Source organism: Podarcis tiliguerta (assembly GCF_965153285.1).
Source record: "Podarcis tiliguerta genome assembly, chromosome: 11".
Lineage (NCBI taxonomy): Eukaryota > Metazoa > Chordata > Lepidosauria > Squamata > Lacertidae > Podarcis > Podarcis tiliguerta.
This window is the reverse complement of record NC_139544.1, coordinates 62,762,652-62,782,339: the sequence shown is the minus strand read 5'-3', so window position 1 is coordinate 62,782,339 and position 19,688 is coordinate 62,762,652. Positions and strand designations below refer to the sequence as shown.

The 19,688-nt window shown below is 54.1% G+C and overlaps 3 protein-coding genes across 6 annotated transcripts in view; 2 read left to right on the top strand and 1 right to left on the bottom strand.

Annotated features, from left to right (window-relative positions):
- The window catches only part of PIGO (phosphatidylinositol glycan anchor biosynthesis class O), a 108,503-nt gene that overhangs the window by 27,911 nt on the left and 60,904 nt on the right, over positions 1-19,688 (top strand). The gene's annotated exons all lie outside the window — the stretch shown is intronic.
- On the bottom strand, positions 734-8,505 carry LOC310659353 (uncharacterized protein). 3 transcript variants are annotated; one of them, XM_083402617.1, is made up of 4 exons: positions 8,242-8,505; positions 7,008-7,059; positions 1,154-5,659; positions 734-1,096 (listed from the first exon to the last, which is right to left on the bottom strand). In XM_083402617.1, the coding sequence occupies exons 1-4, from the start codon at positions 8,428-8,430 to the stop codon at positions 855-857; spliced, it is 4,989 nt and encodes a 1,662-aa protein (XP_083258743.1). In that variant the 5' UTR covers positions 8,431-8,505; the 3' UTR covers positions 734-854. The 3 variants fall into 3 exon arrangements, with proteins under 3 accessions (XP_083258743.1, XP_083258742.1, XP_083258741.1); XM_083402616.1 differs by having other exon boundaries at positions 734-5,633; positions 6,994-7,059; positions 8,242-8,504; XM_083402615.1 differs by having other exon boundaries at positions 734-5,659; positions 8,242-8,504.
- ATOSB (atos homolog B) overlaps positions 14,796-19,688 on the top strand; it is a 33,462-nt gene continuing 28,569 nt past the window's right edge. The window contains exons 1-2 of one of the 2 annotated variants that reach the window (XM_083402941.1): positions 14,796-14,877; positions 15,377-15,417. The gene's annotated coding sequence lies outside the window, so the exon portion shown is untranslated. Of the gene's footprint in view, positions 14,878-15,345; positions 15,418-19,688 lie in introns of those variants that run through there. The other variant, XM_083402940.1, reaches the window with a different exon arrangement.

The following is a 19,688-nucleotide window of genomic DNA, read 5'->3' as shown; positions in this document are numbered from 1 at the left end:
CCTCTAAATACTCTATTATTACACAAATGTCTACCCGGTCAAAATCCAGCTTGATCTTGATATATGAAGTCCCTTAACACCATTTTTCAGCTGATTTTCCATAATCCATGCATATAACTTACAATCATTATTCAGCAATGAAATCGGCTGATGTTGTCTCTTAAGCCGACTATGGATTCTTTTAGGGTTGCCCTATTATGAACAGCAAAAAAGAGGGTGCTATGAGAACTCTCATTTTAAATACCCCTACTATATGCAGCACTTTCATGGACCACTGCCTTGTCATGGCGAAGGGGCTTCAAGAACTCAGAGACGCTGTGAGCCATGCCACACAGGGCCACCCAAGATGGACAGGTCATAGCCGAGAGTTTAAACTAAATGTGATCCACCTGGAGAAGGAACTGGCAAACCAATAAAACTCCATGGACATAAAAAAGGAGAAGCTTTGAGAAGAAAGTGAGAGTTTCCAAGGCATGGTTCATGGGGTCACGGATACGACTAGGATGACTAAACAACAATAACTATGTGTAGGCTGTAGAAGCTGTGATACATTGCTGGGGGGGGGGCAGGAGAAGAGAAGAGGAAAGCAAGTCTTCAAGCCCAGTTATGCCCATGTCTCATCGAGAAGTATAGCCAGAGACATAATGGCAAATTTGAAAAATGCACCTGGACAGAAATTTTACCCCAGAAAAAGAGGACACATGGCAACCCAGTGATGGCTCCAACACAACCCTCAGATTCTTACTCTCTTTTTATTTTGTTTGGTGCCTAGAGAATTTACTTAATGAGGTCTCTCGTGAATATAAAACGTAACTATGTCAGTAAATAAATAAATTCTGGGTCCTTCAGTGCTGCTAGGGTTGGGCTCTTGGCAAATGGTTGCCTCTGCGCCCTCTTTTGCTCTGCACTTGGCTCCGAGACCTTCCTCGCCGCTTGCTTGAATTTTGGGGCCGGCCCTCGGATTTCCGTTTTCTGCCACAGAATATCCAGGCCCCAATTTTTGATCTCTTTTTTCTGCTGCTTGATTTCTGGTCACTTGTGCTCAGTTTACGTTCCTTGCTGCTCGATCTCTGCTCCTTGCTGCTCGATCTCTGCTCTTTGCTCCTCCATCTCTGCTCCCTGCTGCTCGACCTCCGTTCCTTAATGCTTGAACTTCTGCTGCTCGATCTCTGCTCCCTGCTGCTCGATCTCTGCTCTTTGCTGCCCGATCTCTTCTCCCTGCTGCTTGATCTCTGTTCCGTGCTGCTCGATCTCTGCTCCTTGCTACTAGATCTCTGCTCCTTGCTGCTCCGTCTCTGTCCTCCACTTCCAAGCAGCCCATCTCGACTGAGCGTGCCTCTCCCTCCCCCCCTTGTGGTGGGCCTTGTGCCTCTCGCCCCCCTCCCCCCTCCACCCATTTCCGAGGGCATCCATGAAGCTGCCCTTACAGAAGATTCTTCAAGCCGGACACGGGACTCCATCTTGCCTGCCTGGAGCAGCTGCACTTTGGGGGCTGAACCCAGGCCTTGAGCCTCCTCACCTGCCTGCCCTGCAGAGTCTGCTACTTGACTAAAGCAGCACTGGGTTTCTTCCCACTTCACAGTGACGGCTTCTCCTGCATAGCTCATGGCACCCCAGTGATGTTGAGCTCCGATTTCCCCTGCATGCCTCTGGTCCTCATGAAGGCCAGGCCCCTGGTGGCCCCGTGCCAGGCTCTCCTCCGCCTGCCTTCCCTGGTCATGCACCCAGATGTGGATCCCCTGCTGTAGGCCCAGCTTCTTCTCCACGATGGAGCCAAGCAGGGACAGGTTCTTGTCAGTGTCCCTGTGGCGGCCCAAGAAGATGCCTTCTCCCGTGGGCAGGAACTGAGGTGGGCCTCCTTGCTCTCCTTTGCCTTCACTTCTGGGCTGGGTCCTCCGCAGAGCCCGGTCCCCATCAAGGACCTTTTGCTCTAGCGCCTGGCATGTCCTGCTTCCCTTGCCAACCTGGTGGGTGCAGGAGGCTGGGCGAGATGCAGCATATTCGGCACATTCCTCGTGGGACATTGGAGCCTCTTCGGTGTCGTGCCAGCTCTCTGGGCTGCTGCTGCTGCTGCTGCTGCTGCATTTATCTGCGACCTCTTTCCCGCTCAAGGACCCTTCCCCGCTCTCCTGCTCCTCCTCTTCTTGGATCTTCTCCTCCTCCTCCTCCTCGGCCTTTTCCTGTACGTCAAACTGGCCCCGGCTCCCCTGGGGGAAGGCCACGGCTCCTACGGGCACTGGCTGTTCCAGAGGGGGCTGTGGGGGCCTCTGTGTCCAAGGCCTGCCCCTCCCCACCTCGCCCAGACGACCCGAAGGGGCAAAGATCTTCAAGGACTGCAGGACTCTTCTGGGAAGCCCCCACTGCCGCTGCAGCTTCATCTTCTGCAGGTGGAGCTCCAGGTGGTTACAGGTCGTCCCCGGGAGGAAGAGCAGCTCCTGTTCCAGGACAACCACTTGGATCCTGGCCCTACGGCCAGTCAGCAGGAGAGGCAGGAGGGGAGAGCCTTGCATGAAGGCCCTCAGTGACCTCTGGATGAGAGCAGGCAACCCCCACTGGTGCTGCAGCCGTCTCTTCCTGACGCACAGCTCCAGGACGTCTCTGTCTGACTGGGCCAGGAATGGTGTCTGGGCCTCCAGGAACTCCTGGCCCATCTGCTGGGGGGCGAGAGGCCGAGCGGGTGGCCCACAGAGCACCACCCGCAGCACCTCCGTGTAGCGCACCCCCAGCCCCCAGAGGGAGGCCAGGTGGCTCCGGCAAACGGCTAGCTCAATCTGACCCACGTCCTCTGGGCGGACGAAAGGAAGGAAGCTGCTGCTGCGAGGTCGAAGGGCACCTTGGCCGGGACGTATCAGCCAGGGGAGCAACGGCCTCGTGGAGAGCGAGGCGAGGTGCCACGAGACCTGGGCCACGGGAGGGAAGACCCCCAAGAGCACCTCCACGGACCTCTTTGCCACATGCTGCTCCATCTTCTGGTGGTTCAAGACCACCAGGTGAGCCTTCCGGGGAGTCGCCACGGCACTAGCCAAAGCCCCCAGGTAGCCTCCTCTGTCACGGTCGCCGGGGCTGCGTCCCTCAGGCAGAGCCAGGGGAAATTTTGGTGCTTCCTTCCTGGGGGGCTGGAGACGCATCTCTGGAAAGAGGAAGCGCAGGGACTCCAGCACCAACTTGGGCAGCCCCCACCGCTGGAGAACGACCCTTTTCCGCACATTCAGCTCCAGTTTATGCCGGGTCTCCTTGCGGAGGAACAAGGGCCTCTCCTGGAGGATGGTCACAGTCCCCTGCCCAAGCCTCTGGCGGCACAGCTGGGGGGTGGCGAGGAGAAGGTTGCGGAGGGAGCGCTGGACCAGGCCAGGCAGCCCCCAGGTGTGCTGCACCTGCTTCCTCCTGACGTGCCACTCCAGCTCTCCCCGGACCTCACTGCCAACAAAGAGGGTCTCTGTTGCGCCAAACCTGGCTGCGGCTGTGCTGGCTGCGGGCGAGAGGGGAGGGCCAGGAACCAGGAGAGCCACGGACCTCCTGTAGAGGGTGGGCAGCCCCCAACGGTAGGCCAGCTGTTTCCGGACGAGGTTCAGTTCAATCGACTGCAGCGCAGACTCCTCCAGGAAGGGGAAGGCCTGCGATCTCGGCCGGAGAGGTCTCAGCCCCCGTGGCAGGACCCTGGGAAGGGCCTCTCTGCCCACTCGGCGGCTGAGCTCTTGCGACAGACGCACCACGGGCGAAAAGAGGCCCAGTTGCGTCTCCAGGGCTTTCTTGGCCACTTGCCGCTGCAAGGCCTGATGCCTGGAGTCCCAGCGGGTCTCTGGGGAGGAGTCGGCCCCCCTCTCTGGCAGGGTGGGTAGCTTTTGGGGTGGAAGTCGCTCCGCTCTGTGGGGCCAAGAGACCTTCTCCCTGTCCCTGGGCTTTATTGTCGGCGGGGGAGAGGGGGGCCGGAAGTGCTGGAGGGACTCCAAGACCCGCCTGGGCAGGCCCCAGCGCCTCTCTATCACGACTCGCTTGAGGTGGCTTTCCAGCAGCTTCTTGGTCTCTGGCGGGATGCAGGGCAGCTGCCCGATGGCAGGGCGCACTTGCTGGAAGCCCCGCGGGAGGAGGAGGCGCTGGGTTGGTGGCCGGGGCGGAGGAGGAGCTGGGAGGAAGCGCTGCAGGGACCTCTGGAGGAGGCCAGGGAGGCCCCACTGGTGCTGGAGCCTCTTCCGGAGGGCGTGGGTCTCCAGGCCGGCCAAGGCAGTGGGCGCCACAAACTCCAGAGCAGGGAGAGGTGGGGCAGGAGGCTGCAGCCTGGGGGCTCTGTGGCGAGACGGGAGAGCCACCTGGAGATGGGCCCGCTCAGGAGCAAGCGCCACCCTCTCTGCTTCCGCCTGCAGGTGGCGATGGCTTGTTGGCTGCAGGTACTTCCAGCCCAGGGGGAGTGGCTTCAGCAGGGAGGCGGGCATCTTCTGGGCAGGCAGAGGGAGCTTCACTGGAGAAGAGGCACCAGCGCGTCTGAAGCTCACGGCCGTGGCTTCCTGCTGTGCTCCTCCGGCCCCTGGACTCGCCAGCCCTCGGCCCTCGCTCCGGAGCGCTCTCCGTGGTGCGGCTGGGTGCATGTGTTGCAGGGCCTCTCGCACCCTTTGTGGCAGCCCCCAGCGCTTGAGGCGCACCATCTTCTGGAGGTGCTTCTCGAGTCCTGCCCTGGAGCCCTCGCTCAGAAAGGAGGGTGCCTGAGGCTGGGGCACAGCCACAACCTCCCCCGTGGCCTTTCGAGGGACAGAGCCTGGAGCAGCAGGCATGAAGGCCCGGAGAGAGCGCAGGAGGGACTGGGGCAGCCCCAGGGCATGCTGGGCTCGCTTCCAAAGCACATGCCACTCCAGGATTGCCCGGGCAGCCTCCGTCAGGAAGGGAGTGTCTGTGGGAGCAAAGTCTGCCCTCAGAAACCCCCGTTTCCTACAAAAAACAGGAGAGCCTTTCTCCCTCCTGCGCCCTCGTTTCTTGGGACGTCCTCTGGAGGGGCTGGTCCCTGGGGATTTCCTCTTCCTGCCAAAGGCTTCCTCCTCCACAGGCTCTCCCCACACCCTGGAAGATGTGCTGCTCTCGATCCTCAGCGAACATTCAGAGACTTGCCGGAGGGTGACTTCGAGGGATGTCCTGGACCGAGCAGAAGAGGAGCTGTAGTCTGTCCTGCTGGTGAAGGAGATCTCCGAGAAGGTGAAGGTGGAGGTGCTGAGGGCGGCCTGTTCTTCTGCCCAGTCGTCAGAGCAGCACATGCATTCCTCCAGGCCCCTGAGACCCTCCTGCTTAGCCTTCTTCACCACCCTCTGCTTCTTCGGGGTCCTGAGCCAGTGAGGACCTTTGCAGGGCACAGGAGGTGCTCCCGGAGAGGAAAGGGAGAGGTTGCCGGCGGGGCCAGGCTCGCTGTCGCTCCTGAGCAAAGTGACAGAAGCGGGGGGTTTGGACATGTCTAGGCAGCTGGAGTACTCCAGGCAGGAGGTGTTGGGGTCCAGCGGCGCTGGCGAAGGTGGGAGGCCCCGTCCTCTGGGGTAGGCCAGCCGTCTGGCCTGCACAGCCACCCTGTCGCAGAGGGTGCAGGCGGGGTCGGCACACAGCAGGTGGCGGATGGGGTCCAGGCGAGGGGTCCTGGGCGAGGGGCCATCCTGCACCTGTCCAGGCCGCTGTCCTTGGAGGTCTGCAGAGGAGAAGAGGGCGAGCTGTTGGAGGGGGAAAGATAGCACAGGCTTCCATAGGGAACCAACATGCAAAGACTGTGAAAGGGAGCGTGAAAGGATATTGTTGGGAGATGGCATTAAGAACGTGTCAAGGATCTTTGTGCAGGAAAAGCTCAGCCTTGAGCTATCCTGAGAGGGAGCAGACACGCTGTTCTCTCGCTGAATCAGGCATCCAGCTCTGACAGTGCCAGCACACTTTTCCTTCTGAGAATGTGGCTTGATTTTTCAGCAAGTGTGAAATTAAGGCGAGGGAATGCCTCTGGAGAAGCCTGTGTGATTTAGAGGCCGGGAGACTCTTGTGGGTTCCCAGCAGCCACTGCTGCTCGGACCAAGTAAAGTCACCCCAAAGATCACAACTGTGTGTTTATTGAAGAAATCCACCGCGCTGCGTTCTCAATGAAAGCAGGAGGCAGAACTCTGACCGGCATGTTGCCAATCTCCCTTCCAGGAAAAAAGCACACCAAGAACTCAGGCCAATATAAGTTTCAGTAGTGGGAGTGGTCCCTGCTTGCAAATCAATAGTCAGTTGTAACAAAAACTAATCCATTCATAAGTATGTATTCTGACAGGGATTACAAACTCAAACAGGGATTACAAACTCATAAGGATATGTATAACACAATAATTAGTTACAGAATTAGAGATAAGAGTTTATGAGTAGAGATGTGAAGGTCTTAGTTTCAATCATTGAGCAGAACTCAGAAGTCAATTATGGATCAGAAACCAGTAAGTTCATGTTAGTCCATTTGAGTTTGTAATCCTTGTCAGAATACATACTTTTGAATGGATTAGTTTTTGTTACAATTGACTATTGATTTGCGAGTAGGGACCACTCCCACAACTGAAACTTACGTTGGCCAGAGTTCTTGGTGTGCTTTTTTCTTGGTACATCTCCCTTCCAGGGCATGCTATGGAATGTGTGGGATGGAGACCCACCTGGCTGCGAGGCACCTGCTGTTGCTGGCAGCCTCTTTTCTTCCTCCTCCAAACCCTCACAAGCACCCACTCCAGGGAACAGAGAGGAGAAAGGACGTTGGGGGAGGATTATTTTGGGGCACGCAGGAGTTGGGCCTTGGGGGCACAATTAGTGTCAGGATCTGGCCCGACTGCTGGTTGGGAAGGTTACAGGAAAGCCACAGCAGTTGTAGGAAGAGGAGCAGGAAAAGAGCTTGGCTGAGCTAAGGGGAGTTTGGATTTCACAGCCCTGCTTCCAAAACGGGTTCCTAACAGGACCACCTGGTGGTGCTGATACCAATTTGGGGGAGCTGGGATCTCGGGGTGCCCCCAGGACCACCCGCCCTGCATTACCTTTTGCCTTTTTTACAGTTGCCTGGGGCCGGTCTCTGCTCGTGGGATGAGCCTGTCAGGAAGAGACGAGGGAGAAGAGTTACTCAAAGGAAGGAAAAGAGCCTTTGTTAATTTTTAAATTTAATTTCAAACATAAAGAAAATATAGAAAAAGAAAAGTAAGAGAAAGGATAAACTTACATCAAAAGATCATACATATTCCACATATCGAGATTACTCTGAATTTCCTAACTCCCCCCCCCCATCCCATCCATGGGTCCTCTTAATTCTATTTTCAACTGCATATCAATACTTCTCCAATCTTTCGTCTTCCTAAGTTATCTCTACATCCTATAACATTACAAGTGTATATAAGGTAAAGGTAAAGGGACCCCTGACCATTAGGTCCAGTCGTAACCAACTCTGGGGTTGCGGCGCTCATCTCGCTTTACTGGCCAAGGGAGCCGGCGTACAGCTTCCGGGTCATGTGGCCAGCAGGACACAGCTGCTTCTGGCAAACCAGAGCAGCGCACGGAAACGCCGTTTACCTTCCCGCCGGAGCGGTACCTATTTATCTACTTGCACTTTGAAGTGCTTCCGAACTGATAGGTTGGCAGGAGCAGGGACCGAGCAACGGGAGCTCACCCCGTTGCGGGGATTCGAACCGCCAACCTTCTGATCGGCAAGTCCTAGGCTCTGTGGTTTAACCCACAGCACCACCCACGTCCCTACAAGTGTATATAGAATCCTGCTAATGTTTTAACCTGTTCACAATGATTTTGTATATACATTAGAAACATAATGGCTCTGCTCTGCCTCCACAGCTGGAGACAATAAAAACTCTTGAATCCCAGTTGCTGTGTCCAAATCCTGCCTTTGGCCAGATCCAGTCTGTGTGGCCATATGATGCTGAGGCTGATGGGAATTGGAGTCCAAAGCAGCTGGAGGGCACCTGATTGAGGAAAAGGAGGGATTCTCCGGCGAGCTTAAATGTGGAAGCAGCTGCTCCCCATCTTCTCCCAAAGCATCCTTCACCCAGACTGAGCAAAGGGCACTTTAAGGAGCTTTTGCACTCGCTACCAGACTCATTAAGGAGCCACCAAAGCCTTGACTCTCCTTCCACCCTTTCTGCACATGCTCAGGTGCAGAACCAGAGTTCCTAAACCAGGCCAGTTCTTGCAGATGTGGCAATAGTGTTGTGCGCCTGCGTTGCATGAAAGTCCTGGCTGCATTTTGCCTCAGACGCAGATACCCACCCGTGGCGACTTGGGCCAGGCACCTGCAGACAGCGGACAGGCTCTCCTCTCCGGAAGAAGCCTCCCCTGCAGAATCTTCCGGGAGAAGCAGACGAGGAGGGCCAGGATGACGCTGCCGCCAAGGAGGAACCAGGGGACCAAGCAGCAGGAGAAGTAGCAGCTGAAGGAGTCATCGTGGGACACCTCCATCTTGGCTGCCCAGGCCTGTGGGCCCACAACAACTAAGCCTCCCCTGCTGCCTTTCTGGGCCACCTGAGGCCCATGGCAGCGTTCCAGGCCACCTCATAAAGGCACCGGGCATGTCATAGAGGGGCACCCTGCCCTGAGCCAAGACCAATCCCTGGTCACCCTCAGGCACCCAATACGGTGAACCCCCAGAACATTCACCCCTTCTGTCTTAATGTGGACTCCCCTTCCTCACAATTCCGGCTGCTGCACATTCTCTCTCTCTCTCTCTCTGGACATGGGAAAGCCAAGCAAAGAGGCAACACGAGGGTCTCTCTCTCCTAAGTCCCACAAGTCAATCCGCCAAGGAAACAGTTCGGTGGGGCAGCTCCGCTTGCTGTTGTCTCCTCTCCCCACTGATTTAGCTCTTGGCATTTGGGCAGGGATGTAGATGATTCATGTAGCCAGCGGAGGAGGTCCTCTCTCTGCTCTGACTTTTTGTGACAAAATAAATTCTCAGCACACACACAAAGTATGTTTTAAAGCTTTACCGGCAGAAAGTTGGTTTAAATGTTTCAAAAACAATAAGCGATACCTCGTCTCAGTTATACATTTCTGTTCTTGCATATATTGATCTCACGTTGTTCAGATGCCTGATTATCATCTTCCAAAGCAACTACTCTATTCCCAACTTAAGTACAGAAAGCAAAATACTGGTGGTCAACAAAAGAGTTTTAAAGACACTCTCAAAGCAAATCTTTAAAAAATGCATTATAAAAATCGATAATTGGGAAACACTGGCCTGTGAGTGCTCCAATTGGAGAACAGCCTCTACTAAAGGCATCATGGATTTTGAAGAAGCACAAATTCAGGACGCAATGGAGAAACGTGCTAAGAGGAAGGCATGCTTGGCAAATCCACACTGTGATCAACTCCGGCCCAGAAGCCAATGTCCCCACTGTGGAAGGATGTGTGGATCCAGAATTGGCTCCATGGTCACTTACGGACTCATTGTTCAAACCGTGTTTCTGGAAGACAATCTTACTCAGCTACGAGTGATGACCAAGAAAGAGAGATTCCAGTGTAAGACTCAAGAACCCACCAGCTTTTTCAGCTAAAAATCGAAAGAACTCTGCCTCCATCTTTTCCAACTTGCGGCATTTGGGTCCATGCCCAGGGAGCCCTTTGTGTGCAAAAAGCAGAGCCTGACTGAGCAGTGCGGGCTGCTTCATTAAGATTAGTGAGCACTCGGAAAGGCTGTCCTAAAACCTGTGACTCAGTCATAAAACTCACCTGTGCAATGGAAAAATACAATTCTTCACAGTAACTTGAGCACAATTTTATGGAAGCTTAAGCCATTTCAACAATGGAGGTCAGAAGGATAGGCAGATAGATCGACAGAGTGCCCCTGGTGAGTCTGAAGAGTTCTCTTGCTTTGTTTTCTCAGGCTTTGGAAGCCTTTTTTGAGACAATTCTGCCTGTCGGTCACTAGAGAGCAGCAGCGCCCTTCCTTCCTTTGAATTCTGGTTTAAAAACATGGAATTCTACACAAGCCTTTCAATGAGCTGCAGTCAGTGCCTTCCTTGCCAAGCCTCCTTCCACAAGCTGCTACGTTGCAGAGATCCTGTACTATGTGCAGTCAGCAGGAACAATTGCTGTCCCCAGTCTGGTGAGTGACGACCTTCCTTATTGTCAGGCACACTTCCAAGAAGGGACTCCAGATTTAAGTGGCACTTCCTTCGCTGTCAGCCTCAGACTGAGCTGGTCAGGGACAATACAAAGAACCACCAGTTTTCTGGGGCCAGAGCCACACCTTTCTCGTCTCAAAGACTGCCCACCTAACACCTCTTTTTCCGGTTCTTCTTCTTCTTCTCTGGCGATCCCTCGTAGCTGAGTCAGATTGCCTTCCATAAACACAGTTTTAACAATGAGTCCGTAAGTGACTGTGAAGGCCAATTCTGGATCCACACATCCTTCCACAGTGGGGTCTTTGGTTTCTGGGTGGGAGTTTTTCCGGTACCTTGGGCTCAGTGCCTCTGAGCATGTGCAGATTCTCCTTCCCTCTCCCAAATGAAGCTAACCACCCTTAGGACAAAGTGTTCCTGAGTTTTATATCAACAGCTTTTTCCTTCATGAGGAAAATGCCTTCTTGTCTGCCAAAGAACTAAAGTGGTACCTCGATTTTTAAATGTCTCTGTTGACGAACATTCCAGTTTTCGAACGCTGAAAAACCGGAAGTAAATGCTTCAGTTTTCGAACACGCCTTGGAAGTCAAAAACATGCCATGCGGCTCCCATATTGAATTTTCTGTATCAAGGCTTCCATACTGAGTTTTCGGTTTTCGAACGTTTCAGAACTCGAACGGTCTTCCGGAATGGATGACGTTCGAAAACGGAGGTACCACTGTATTTGGGGGTGTCCTGGACTCCAGCCGTGCTCTCGGTCTTGTCTGCCTTTCTGCCCGCAGCAGCCTGGGCTGATTCGTAAGATGGTTGCTGCCCGGCCGGTCCCTGCTTCAGCCTGGCTGGTTGGGAAGTCAAAAACCTCTCCCAAAGGAGCGCCACTGCCTCTGCCCTTGCTGCCCGCGAGGGGCGCAGCGCTCCCTGCCCCCCTGAGGACCCTGAATGGGACAGGGCGGCTCCTGCAGCCACAGGTGCAGCAAGAAGGGCCTGGCAGAAGGCACCTTCCTCTCCTCTGGTGGCTTTTGCATCTTCCAGTTCCATCGTGTGTTGGTGAAACAGTACGATTTCCATGCGGCAGTTTCTGCTCTGCGGCTTCCCTCCCCTCATCTTGCTTTAATGCAGGACCCAGACGTCTGGGGTCCCAGCCCCTCACTTGCTGTCATTGATTTACAACCATAGAATGGTAGAGTTGAAAGGGAACCCCAAGGGTCATCTAGTCCAACCCTGTGCAAGGCAGGAATTGCAGCTAACAGGTGACAGGTGAACCTCTGTCAGGTGCCCCTCCAACCAGCGACGGAGAGTCCATCACCACCATCTGAGCGAGTCAAACTGATCTTCATGTCAGAAAGTTCTTCTCGATTTCTTAAAACTTTTACACTGCTTGACTGTAAAAACAAAACACGCCAAACAACTCAAAGCCATTTACGGAGAAGGTAGAAACAATGATCGACAAAAATATTAACAACTTTGTGTCCTGACATGCCGTCTTCCCCCGCTCTCAAGCAACCACCCACTCTGAACATGAAAACAGCCTGCAGGATCAGGCCGATGGCATCCCGCCTTCACAGTAGCCTGTGAGAAACCAGGAAGAAGGATCCGAGCCCCAGAGCCCTCTGCCCTCCTGAGGTTTCCAGCAACTGGAATTGAGAGGCATTGCTGCAGAGACAGAGTGCAGCAGACATGGATAGCGGCCCTCAAGCCCCCTCCTCTGCCCTGAATTTGCCCAATCTTCTCTTAAAGCCCTCTGGGTTGCTGGTCACCACTGCCTCCTGTGGCAAGGAGTTCCGCAGGTTAACTCTGCGCTTCATAAAGAAGGGCTTTCTTTTCTTGTTGCAGGAATTTATGTATAGGTTTTGGGGGGTTGTCCCTCCAGCAGATATCATGCACATGCAGCCCACTACCAAAACCAGCACAATCGCTTTTGTGACTTTTGTGATTTGTCCCCACAAAACACCCCATCTCAGTTTCTTCCTATCTATTCAAAAGGCCTCTGCTGCACAATACCAAATGTAAGAATTCACTGATCAATGGATCTCTGTACTGGCTCACTGGGAAAACTTCAGAAATTCATATAGACATGTGAGCTCAGCTCCTCAGCAGCCCCTCTGCCTGAGGGATAATCCCTGGCCTCCTGATACCTGAGTGCCAGACAGGTAGCCATTCCAGAAATAACAAACCCAGATGAAGACAAAAGGGTGGGATTAACCTGGCTGGGAAACAGGGAAATGTAAATATCTCTTTTGTTCCACTTGATGGGTGTTTGGTGGAGGGCAAGGGGAACCATGGGGCAGGGTCCAGGATGCTCAGATTCCTGCCACCAGGCCTCCCCTTTCGTGATGTAACCATGATGTATGAGTGATGTAGTGGGGGGGTGTAACATGGGGATTAGCAGCTAATAAAAGTTTGGGTTCTCTTTTGTTTGGGGCTTCCATCCTGTTCCACCTTGTGGCAGGTGGGAGTCCTGTCTCTAGGGTCTTCAATCAAGACCAAGCCTCCTGGCTGCTGTTTTGCTCTGGTATTCCTGGCTGGTGCCCTTGCTTTTTGTCCAAGGGAAACCTTAGATTTCTCCATTAACCTTCTCCATCCTGAATCTTCTAGCGTTCAGCTTCGTGGATGTCTCCCTGCTTCAAGGCAGTGGAGAGCTTAGCAGCAACTGCACATGCTCACTCACAGAAGAGAAGAGCAACGCGGCCAGGGCAGCTCAGGACAGAAAGAGGTGACTCATTTCTTATTTTTACTTTTGCCCCTGGCTCTCTCTCTCTCTCCCTCTTGCCCTCCTTTTGCTGCCCTTTCCTTTGGCTGCGCAGCTGCAACCTCTCCTCAGCCGCCTGACTCGCCATTCTCTCGGGATGACACCTGGGTTTTCTAAAGGGATTTAAAAACACCCAAACACCTGCTGCGGTTTTGCTCTCACCAAGTGAAACGTGCAGAGCGAAGGCAAGCGGGCAGCCTTCCCCAACCTGGTGCCCCCCGGGTGTTTGGGACTACAATGCCCATCAACCCCAGCCAGCGCAGGTAAATAACACCTAGGCAGATGGGAGTTGTAGTGCACAACACCAGGTTGGGGGAAGCTGCATCAGAGTTCCGTGGTGAATTCTTTTTCAGGCCCAAATATAATGGATGAAAGAGTTTTGGAGGTTCCCCAGCTGAGCTTGGTGCTCCCGAGACTCTTCCAGCCTCCCTGGGTATCTCTGAATCAAGAAGTCCATTCTGAACAAAGCAAAGAACAAATAGGTAACTTACCCTTAATAGCAACTTCTGCCCCTGAGAACACTGGCCAAATGAATATTGGAAAATACAGGTTAGGAGCTGAGCATCTATTCCAGGGAAAGTGCTGGAAAACCTTTCTATATATAGCATTACAAAGCATTGGATTTTGCTGAAGAAGGAAACAGCCTGGCTTCTGCAAAGGGAAGCCCTTCCAATCTGGCCTTTCAGAGCTCCGGAGAATGTCAGTCACCCAGGGCTGGATTGAGGTTGGATGAGGCCCTCAGCTCCTGAAGGTAATGGGGTCCTTTATACGTCCAGCTGTCCTTTCTCAACAACAAATTGTTGCTGTTTTTTTGTGTTGAATATATACTACAGTATATGCTAATTTGGGACATGGGTGGCGCTGTGGGTTAAACCACAGAGCCTAGGACTTGCTGATCAGAAGGTTAGTGGTTCGAATCCCCGCGACGGGGTGAGCTGTCATTGCTCAGTCCCAGCTCCTGCCAACCTAGCAGTTCGAAAGCACTTCAAAGTGCAGGTAGATAAATAGGTACCGCTCTGGCGGGAAGGTAAACGGCGTTTCCGTGCGCTGCTCTGGTTCGCCAGAAGCGGCTTAGTCATGCTGGCCACATGACCCGGAAGCTGTACGCTGCCTCCTTCGGCCAATAAAACGAGATGAGCACCACAACCCCAGAGTCGGCCACGACTGAACCTAATGGTCAGGGGTCCCTTTACCCTTTTTTATATGCTAATTTATGGACCTAATAGGTATCTAAAGGCATTTGCACATAACAAAATACTGTATGTATTTTATCAAAGTAATTGTGATATTTTAGGGAGCAGGCTAGCAGGCGGGGGCCATTACTTACCATCATAGGAGCCTGCACAACACAAAATACTGTTGCTGTATGTAGGTTTTATTTTATTTTATTTTTTATCTAATATTTTGGAAATGTACATGCAGGGGTTTTTTCCTTTAATTTTTTGGGGGGCCTCCGAGAGAGTGGGGCCCTAAGCTAGAGCTTGTTTAGCTCCTACATCAATCCGGCACTGCGAGTATCCCCCTGGATTTGGGCGATTCACAGAGCCTTTTCGCTCCAGAGCCGGCGGGAGTGGAACCTCCAGTCTCAGGAGCAGTCCCCCTCCCAGTCCAGCAGGGGCCGAGCGGGCCGGGCAGCCGCCTGCCCAGGATGCCGCTCTCCCTGCCGGGCCTCGCCTGCTCCCTCTCCGGGCGGCGGGGCTGGACTGGATGGCCTCGGAGGGTCCCTCTCGGCCGGCCGCCCAGCTCCCGCCCCTCCCGGTCCCGCCGCCCAATCAGGGGCGGCCTCCTCCCTCCGCGTCCCCGCCCACCGCGCTGTCATCACAGACCTGCACGTGGAGGGGGCGGGGCCGCCGCCGGAGCCGCGCCCCGCCATTGGCCGCCGGGCGCCGAGGTCTCCAATGAGCGCGGGCGGGGGGCGGGGCCGGGCGGCTGGGCCCGGAAGCTGCTGCTCCTGCGGGGCTGGCGAGGAGGAGGAAGGCGAGCGGGGGGCGACCGCGGACCCGGACCTGCGCCCCCCCTGCAGCCGGAGGGAGACAGGTGGGCCAGGCGGGGGAAATTGCCCCGGAGCAAGCAGGGAGGGGGAGGAGCAGGATTTATGGGGCGGGGGGTGGGAGGGTGAGGGGCTGGCTTTTTTGGGGGGGGGATCAGAGGCATCCCATGCAGGGGGGGATTCCGTTGGGGGCTGCGCAGGAGAGTTTCCCGAGGCTTTAAGGGCGTGGTTTTTTGGGGGGGTTCCATAGCACTCCCCCCCCAAGATTGCCCTGTGTCGCGACCCTTTTTTTTTTCCTCCCCCCCACCAAAAATAAATAAATGGGAAGGTGGGGGGAGCCTGCAAGGGACCCCCAAAGTGGAACTGGTTGGGGTGTCAGCCCCTAGAGAAGAAAGGGAAGGCGGGATTTTTTTGGGGGGGGTCTTGAGCCTGTGCCCCCCCAAAAAAGCCGAGGGGCTGCTTTGCATCAAAGCCCTGCGCGTGAATTTGGTGTTTTATTCTTTTCTCTCCCCCCCCCCTTCTTTTCTTTGCTCCTCCTCCTGAAAGGTTTGCTGCCTGCCTGGTTGCCAGAGACGGGAGGCCTGCAGGTAAGAACCGGATCTGACCTGACTGCTGCTGAGCTCTTTTCTGCCTCTGCTCAGGGGGCAATGATGCTCTTTCTTGCAAAGGATCCCTTTCACCCAGCTCTGCTCAAGAGGCGCAGGAGCCTTTCAGGGCTACTTTGCACATTCTTCTTCGGGGGGGGGGGTGAGGGTTTTTACTTGTTCATTTTACTGTGTTCTATCTCAAGGATCTCAGGGTGGTATACGAGGTTTTCTTGTTGATGTGGTGCAGTAGAACTGTAGAAGGTCATCCATTCCAACCCCCTGCAATGCAGCGCCTTTTGCCCCAAAGTGGGACTTGAACCCGTGTCTCTGAGATTAAGAGTCCCACGTTGCAGCAAGAGTCCCAGCCACATTGTTCCCTGGGCTCAGGCACCACCTCCTTTTTCTAGGCAACCCCAAACCTTCCTTTTCATGTCTGTGTTTCTTGCTTTCTCATTAAGGAAAAATGTTTGGGTCTTGTTTCTGAGCACAGTTGGAACCCCCCAGAAATGTTGCTGCACAGGCGCTGCTCAGATGCTTCCAGGGAGAACTGGAAGCTTGGTTGCTCTGTTGTGCGTTCACTTTTTAAGAGCTGAATTAAAGCAACGGCCCAGCTGTACAGATTTTGCACCCGTATCTCTTCACCCTGTCTCAACGTGCCTGAATTTGGGGTCTTTCTTTCCCACTCTGTGCTGCAATCCCGTGCGTACCAACTTGCAAGAAAGTCCAGCTGAACTTAGTGGACTTACTTCGGAGTAAGTGTTCATAGGCATCTTCAGGGTTTTGTTTGGATGAATATGCCACTCCCCCCCCCAAAAAAAGGTGCCTAAAGCAGCTCATAGCGTTATAAAGAGACACAGACGAGCATTAGAACTAGTAAAACACAATAAATTGGAAAGAAAAATAGAGCCAGCTTTGCTGCTACCAAGAGCTTTTGGGTTCGTTGAGAAGAACCTTTGAAAATACCCTTGAAGACGTCTCCTTGTTTGTAGACTTCCTCCTTTCCCCCTTTCCCAATCTGGCTGAATTCTGGGCAGGTTACTCCCCCCCTCCAGTTACCAGAATGTCCGTGGTGAGGAGGGCGGGGTGTCTGCGCTCTGGGTTTCCTTTCATAACCACAACTTCTGCCCTCTTCCCCGGCCCTTGCCTGGCAACCTCTGGCTTCCTCATCGCTGTCTGGCTTCAGTGCTGTGATGACTTCCTGGCATTTGTGCTACCGGTCTGCCAGGCAGGTGCTGTGCTGGGCAAAAGGAGGGCAAGTCAGCTGCCCGTGCCAGGACAGAGCTGCCTTATTAAGACAGACAAAAGGAGCAGCTAGGGGAAAGGTTGCAGTGTGGGTGGGAAAAGACAGCCCAGAAGAGGGAGTTATCCTGACCAGGCTGTTTTGAGCGCATGGCGGTTGGCTCCCAGCGAGAGGAGAACACCAAGGACAGTGTGCACAGGATCATGTCTTGTGAGGAGGAGTGGAATGCTTTCGGAGGCTGCCACTTGCAGAGAGAGACACCTGAGCTTTGGGATTTTGAACCTTCTTGGCACTGGAAGAATGCCCTGTGCCCAAATTGGGGCTTCCTTCTCGTGCCACATTGCACCTTGAGCTTTCCCTGCTGCCCCTGATGATTGTGTTGGCCTGCTTTGTGCAGGACCCATCATTTGACCCAGGACTGGACTTTGGTGAGTGAGGCCGGCATTTGGCGCCCCCAAATGGATCTTCTCAGTTATGGATCTTCTCAAATTAGCAGGCCCTCGGCTTGGCATCCTGTGCAGGGGAACCGCCCACACCGTCCTAAATCTGGGGCTACATGGTCCCTCCCTGAAGTCTCCTGTTGGTGGCAGCAGCTGCTTCCTGTCAGTTCTTCTCTGACCTGCCTGGGCTTGTGCCCCTTCTTAATCCAGAATAACTCCGTGGCATCCAGAGCCAGGTGTGGAGACAGGCTGGAGGTGACCCCTCTCGCGTCTCCTGCCTTGCTCATTTAGCCACCCTCTCCCTTTGTTGCTGCAGCCAATCCTCTGACCTGTGCCTAGGCTCATGGGGCGCTCGAGTTGGAAGGGACCCCGAGGGTCATCCAGTCCAACCCCCTGCAGTGCAGGAATCTCCTCTGCGCACACTGCAGCATATGTGTGCCTCCGATTCGCCGTTGGCAGTGGGGCAGGGGGAGGACCCTCCCTGAAGGACTTAGAAGCAGGTTGTGTTGCGACAGCTCCATGGGGCAGCATTGTGCGAATTTATAATAGCGAAATAAAATGAAATCGACACGTTTGCTTTGGGTTGTCTGATATCGCCAGGCAGGTCTGGGAATGTCTCCTGCCTGAAACCTTGAAGAGTCCCAGTTGCCACTCAGTGTAGACAATCCTGAGCTCAGTGGAGCAATGGTCTGATTTGGTAGGAGGTCATTTCCATGTCCCGAAACCCTCTCTCCATATTTTTGCCTGGGGCTTCTGAAATGGGCTGAGGCTGGGGAGATGCTCTTGTGGGTGGGTGTTTGTGTTTGTGTGTGTGGGGGGGGGTGTTCATATATGTCAAGCAGCCACCAAGATGCCCTTTGTCCTGTCTTGGATGCTCATGCTTGGTGCATGGTCTTATCAACCCTGCATGATGCCATCAGCTTATGTTTGCTTGTGATGTGTAGGGTGGATTTATAAGTGTGTTTTATTCTCCTTACCATGTTGTAGGAGTCAATATATTCCAAAATAATTTTACTTAGTTGACTTGGACAGATTTTGGGGATTTGCCCCCACCACCTGGGGGGTAGGGAAATGCAATGAGAGTAGTTGACTTGGGAGGCTGTAATGGTTCTGAATACAAATCGATTTATTTTATTTATTTCATAAAATTTATATGCTGCTTAACTGTATGGACAAATAACTCCTCAAAGCAATTTGCAAAAAGAATTAAACAATAAAAATGATCAATTAAAAGCGGCCATTTAAAACATCCAAAGAGCAGTGAAAAGGAAAGATAAACTACAAGCAGACTGTAGATATTCGGGCAGGCTTGCTTAAACAAAAAAGTCTTTAGCAGGTGCCAGAAAGAGTTTGGTGAAGGCGCTTGAATGATGCCAAGAGGCAGGGAGTTCCAAGGACGGGTGCTGCTGCGCTAAAAGGTGGATTTCTTACAGATGCGAAATGGGTGTCGTGTGGCACATAGAACAGTGCCAGTTCTGCGGATCAGAGCGCTTGCGTGGGCATCTAGGCTGCAGAGCACAGGAGCGCAGGCTGCCCTTCTGCTTGGGTCCTGCTTGTGGGCGTCTTGGAAGAGCACCTGATTGGCCACTGTAAAAATAAAAGGCGGCTGAACTAAGTGGGCCACTGGCCTCATCCAGGAGGCTTATATTACATTCTTAGCTGGGGGAGCAGCAGGGCGAGTAGTTTTTGCTGAATCATGCAGACATACCAGCAAGGGCCCCTCCAACATTTAAACACATTTGCCTCTTTCTCCACCCTCGCCAATGACCACAAAATTTAAATAAATACTTGGAGTGTTTTCCCCAGAGCTTTGGGGGCCTGGGGTGGTTCTGCAGAAATGGCTGAATCCTGTACTCCCGGCTCCAAGCTGTGCCTCTGCCAGCTCCTGTGAATGCTGGACAGCCGGTGTCTAACTTGGATGGGAGCCCCCCCCTCCCCATCTCCCAGTTGGATCCCAAGGGGAGCTGGTCCCCTCCCCCCGAAGAGCTGGAGCCGCGAGGGGCCAGGGGCGCTCTAAGTGCCTGGTGAAGGCCCAGCCCCTCTTGCAGGAGAGCCAGCTTTGGGATCTGGGCCAAATTCCAGCTGGGGCAATTTAATCCTCCTCCTCTGACCTTGCTTGCATGAGGGATTTCACACCCCCTTGCTTCCTGCCCTCGGGGGTTGTGGCCCAGTTGGAGGGCAGTGGAGCTTGTCCTGCTCTCAGGGTGCCTCTGTTTCCGGATCCAGCTGGTGGATCCAGGTGCTGCTCTGGCATTCCAGAATTGGTCCGGCCTGCTCTGGGTGTGGCCACTGATGCTCAGTCTGGCTTGGTGTGCCCCAGTTGCACAACAGATGCCCGGGGAGGGTGGCAGAGGTGGTGCCCAGGGCTGGGCAGCGTGAGGCCTGGGGAGCAAGCAAGCGAGCAGGCGAGGGATGTGCCGCCCGGTGGGTGGGAATGTCCTTTGGACTGCGGCTCCTGCGCATGGGATTCCCGGCCCAAAAGGGACCATCTAAAAATAACCGCTGCCGTCTCCTTCGGTCTCCCAGCGCGTGAGCGATGGGGCTGTCCTGGAGGGGGCGGCAGGCAGTAACGTGAGCTGCCAACATTACGC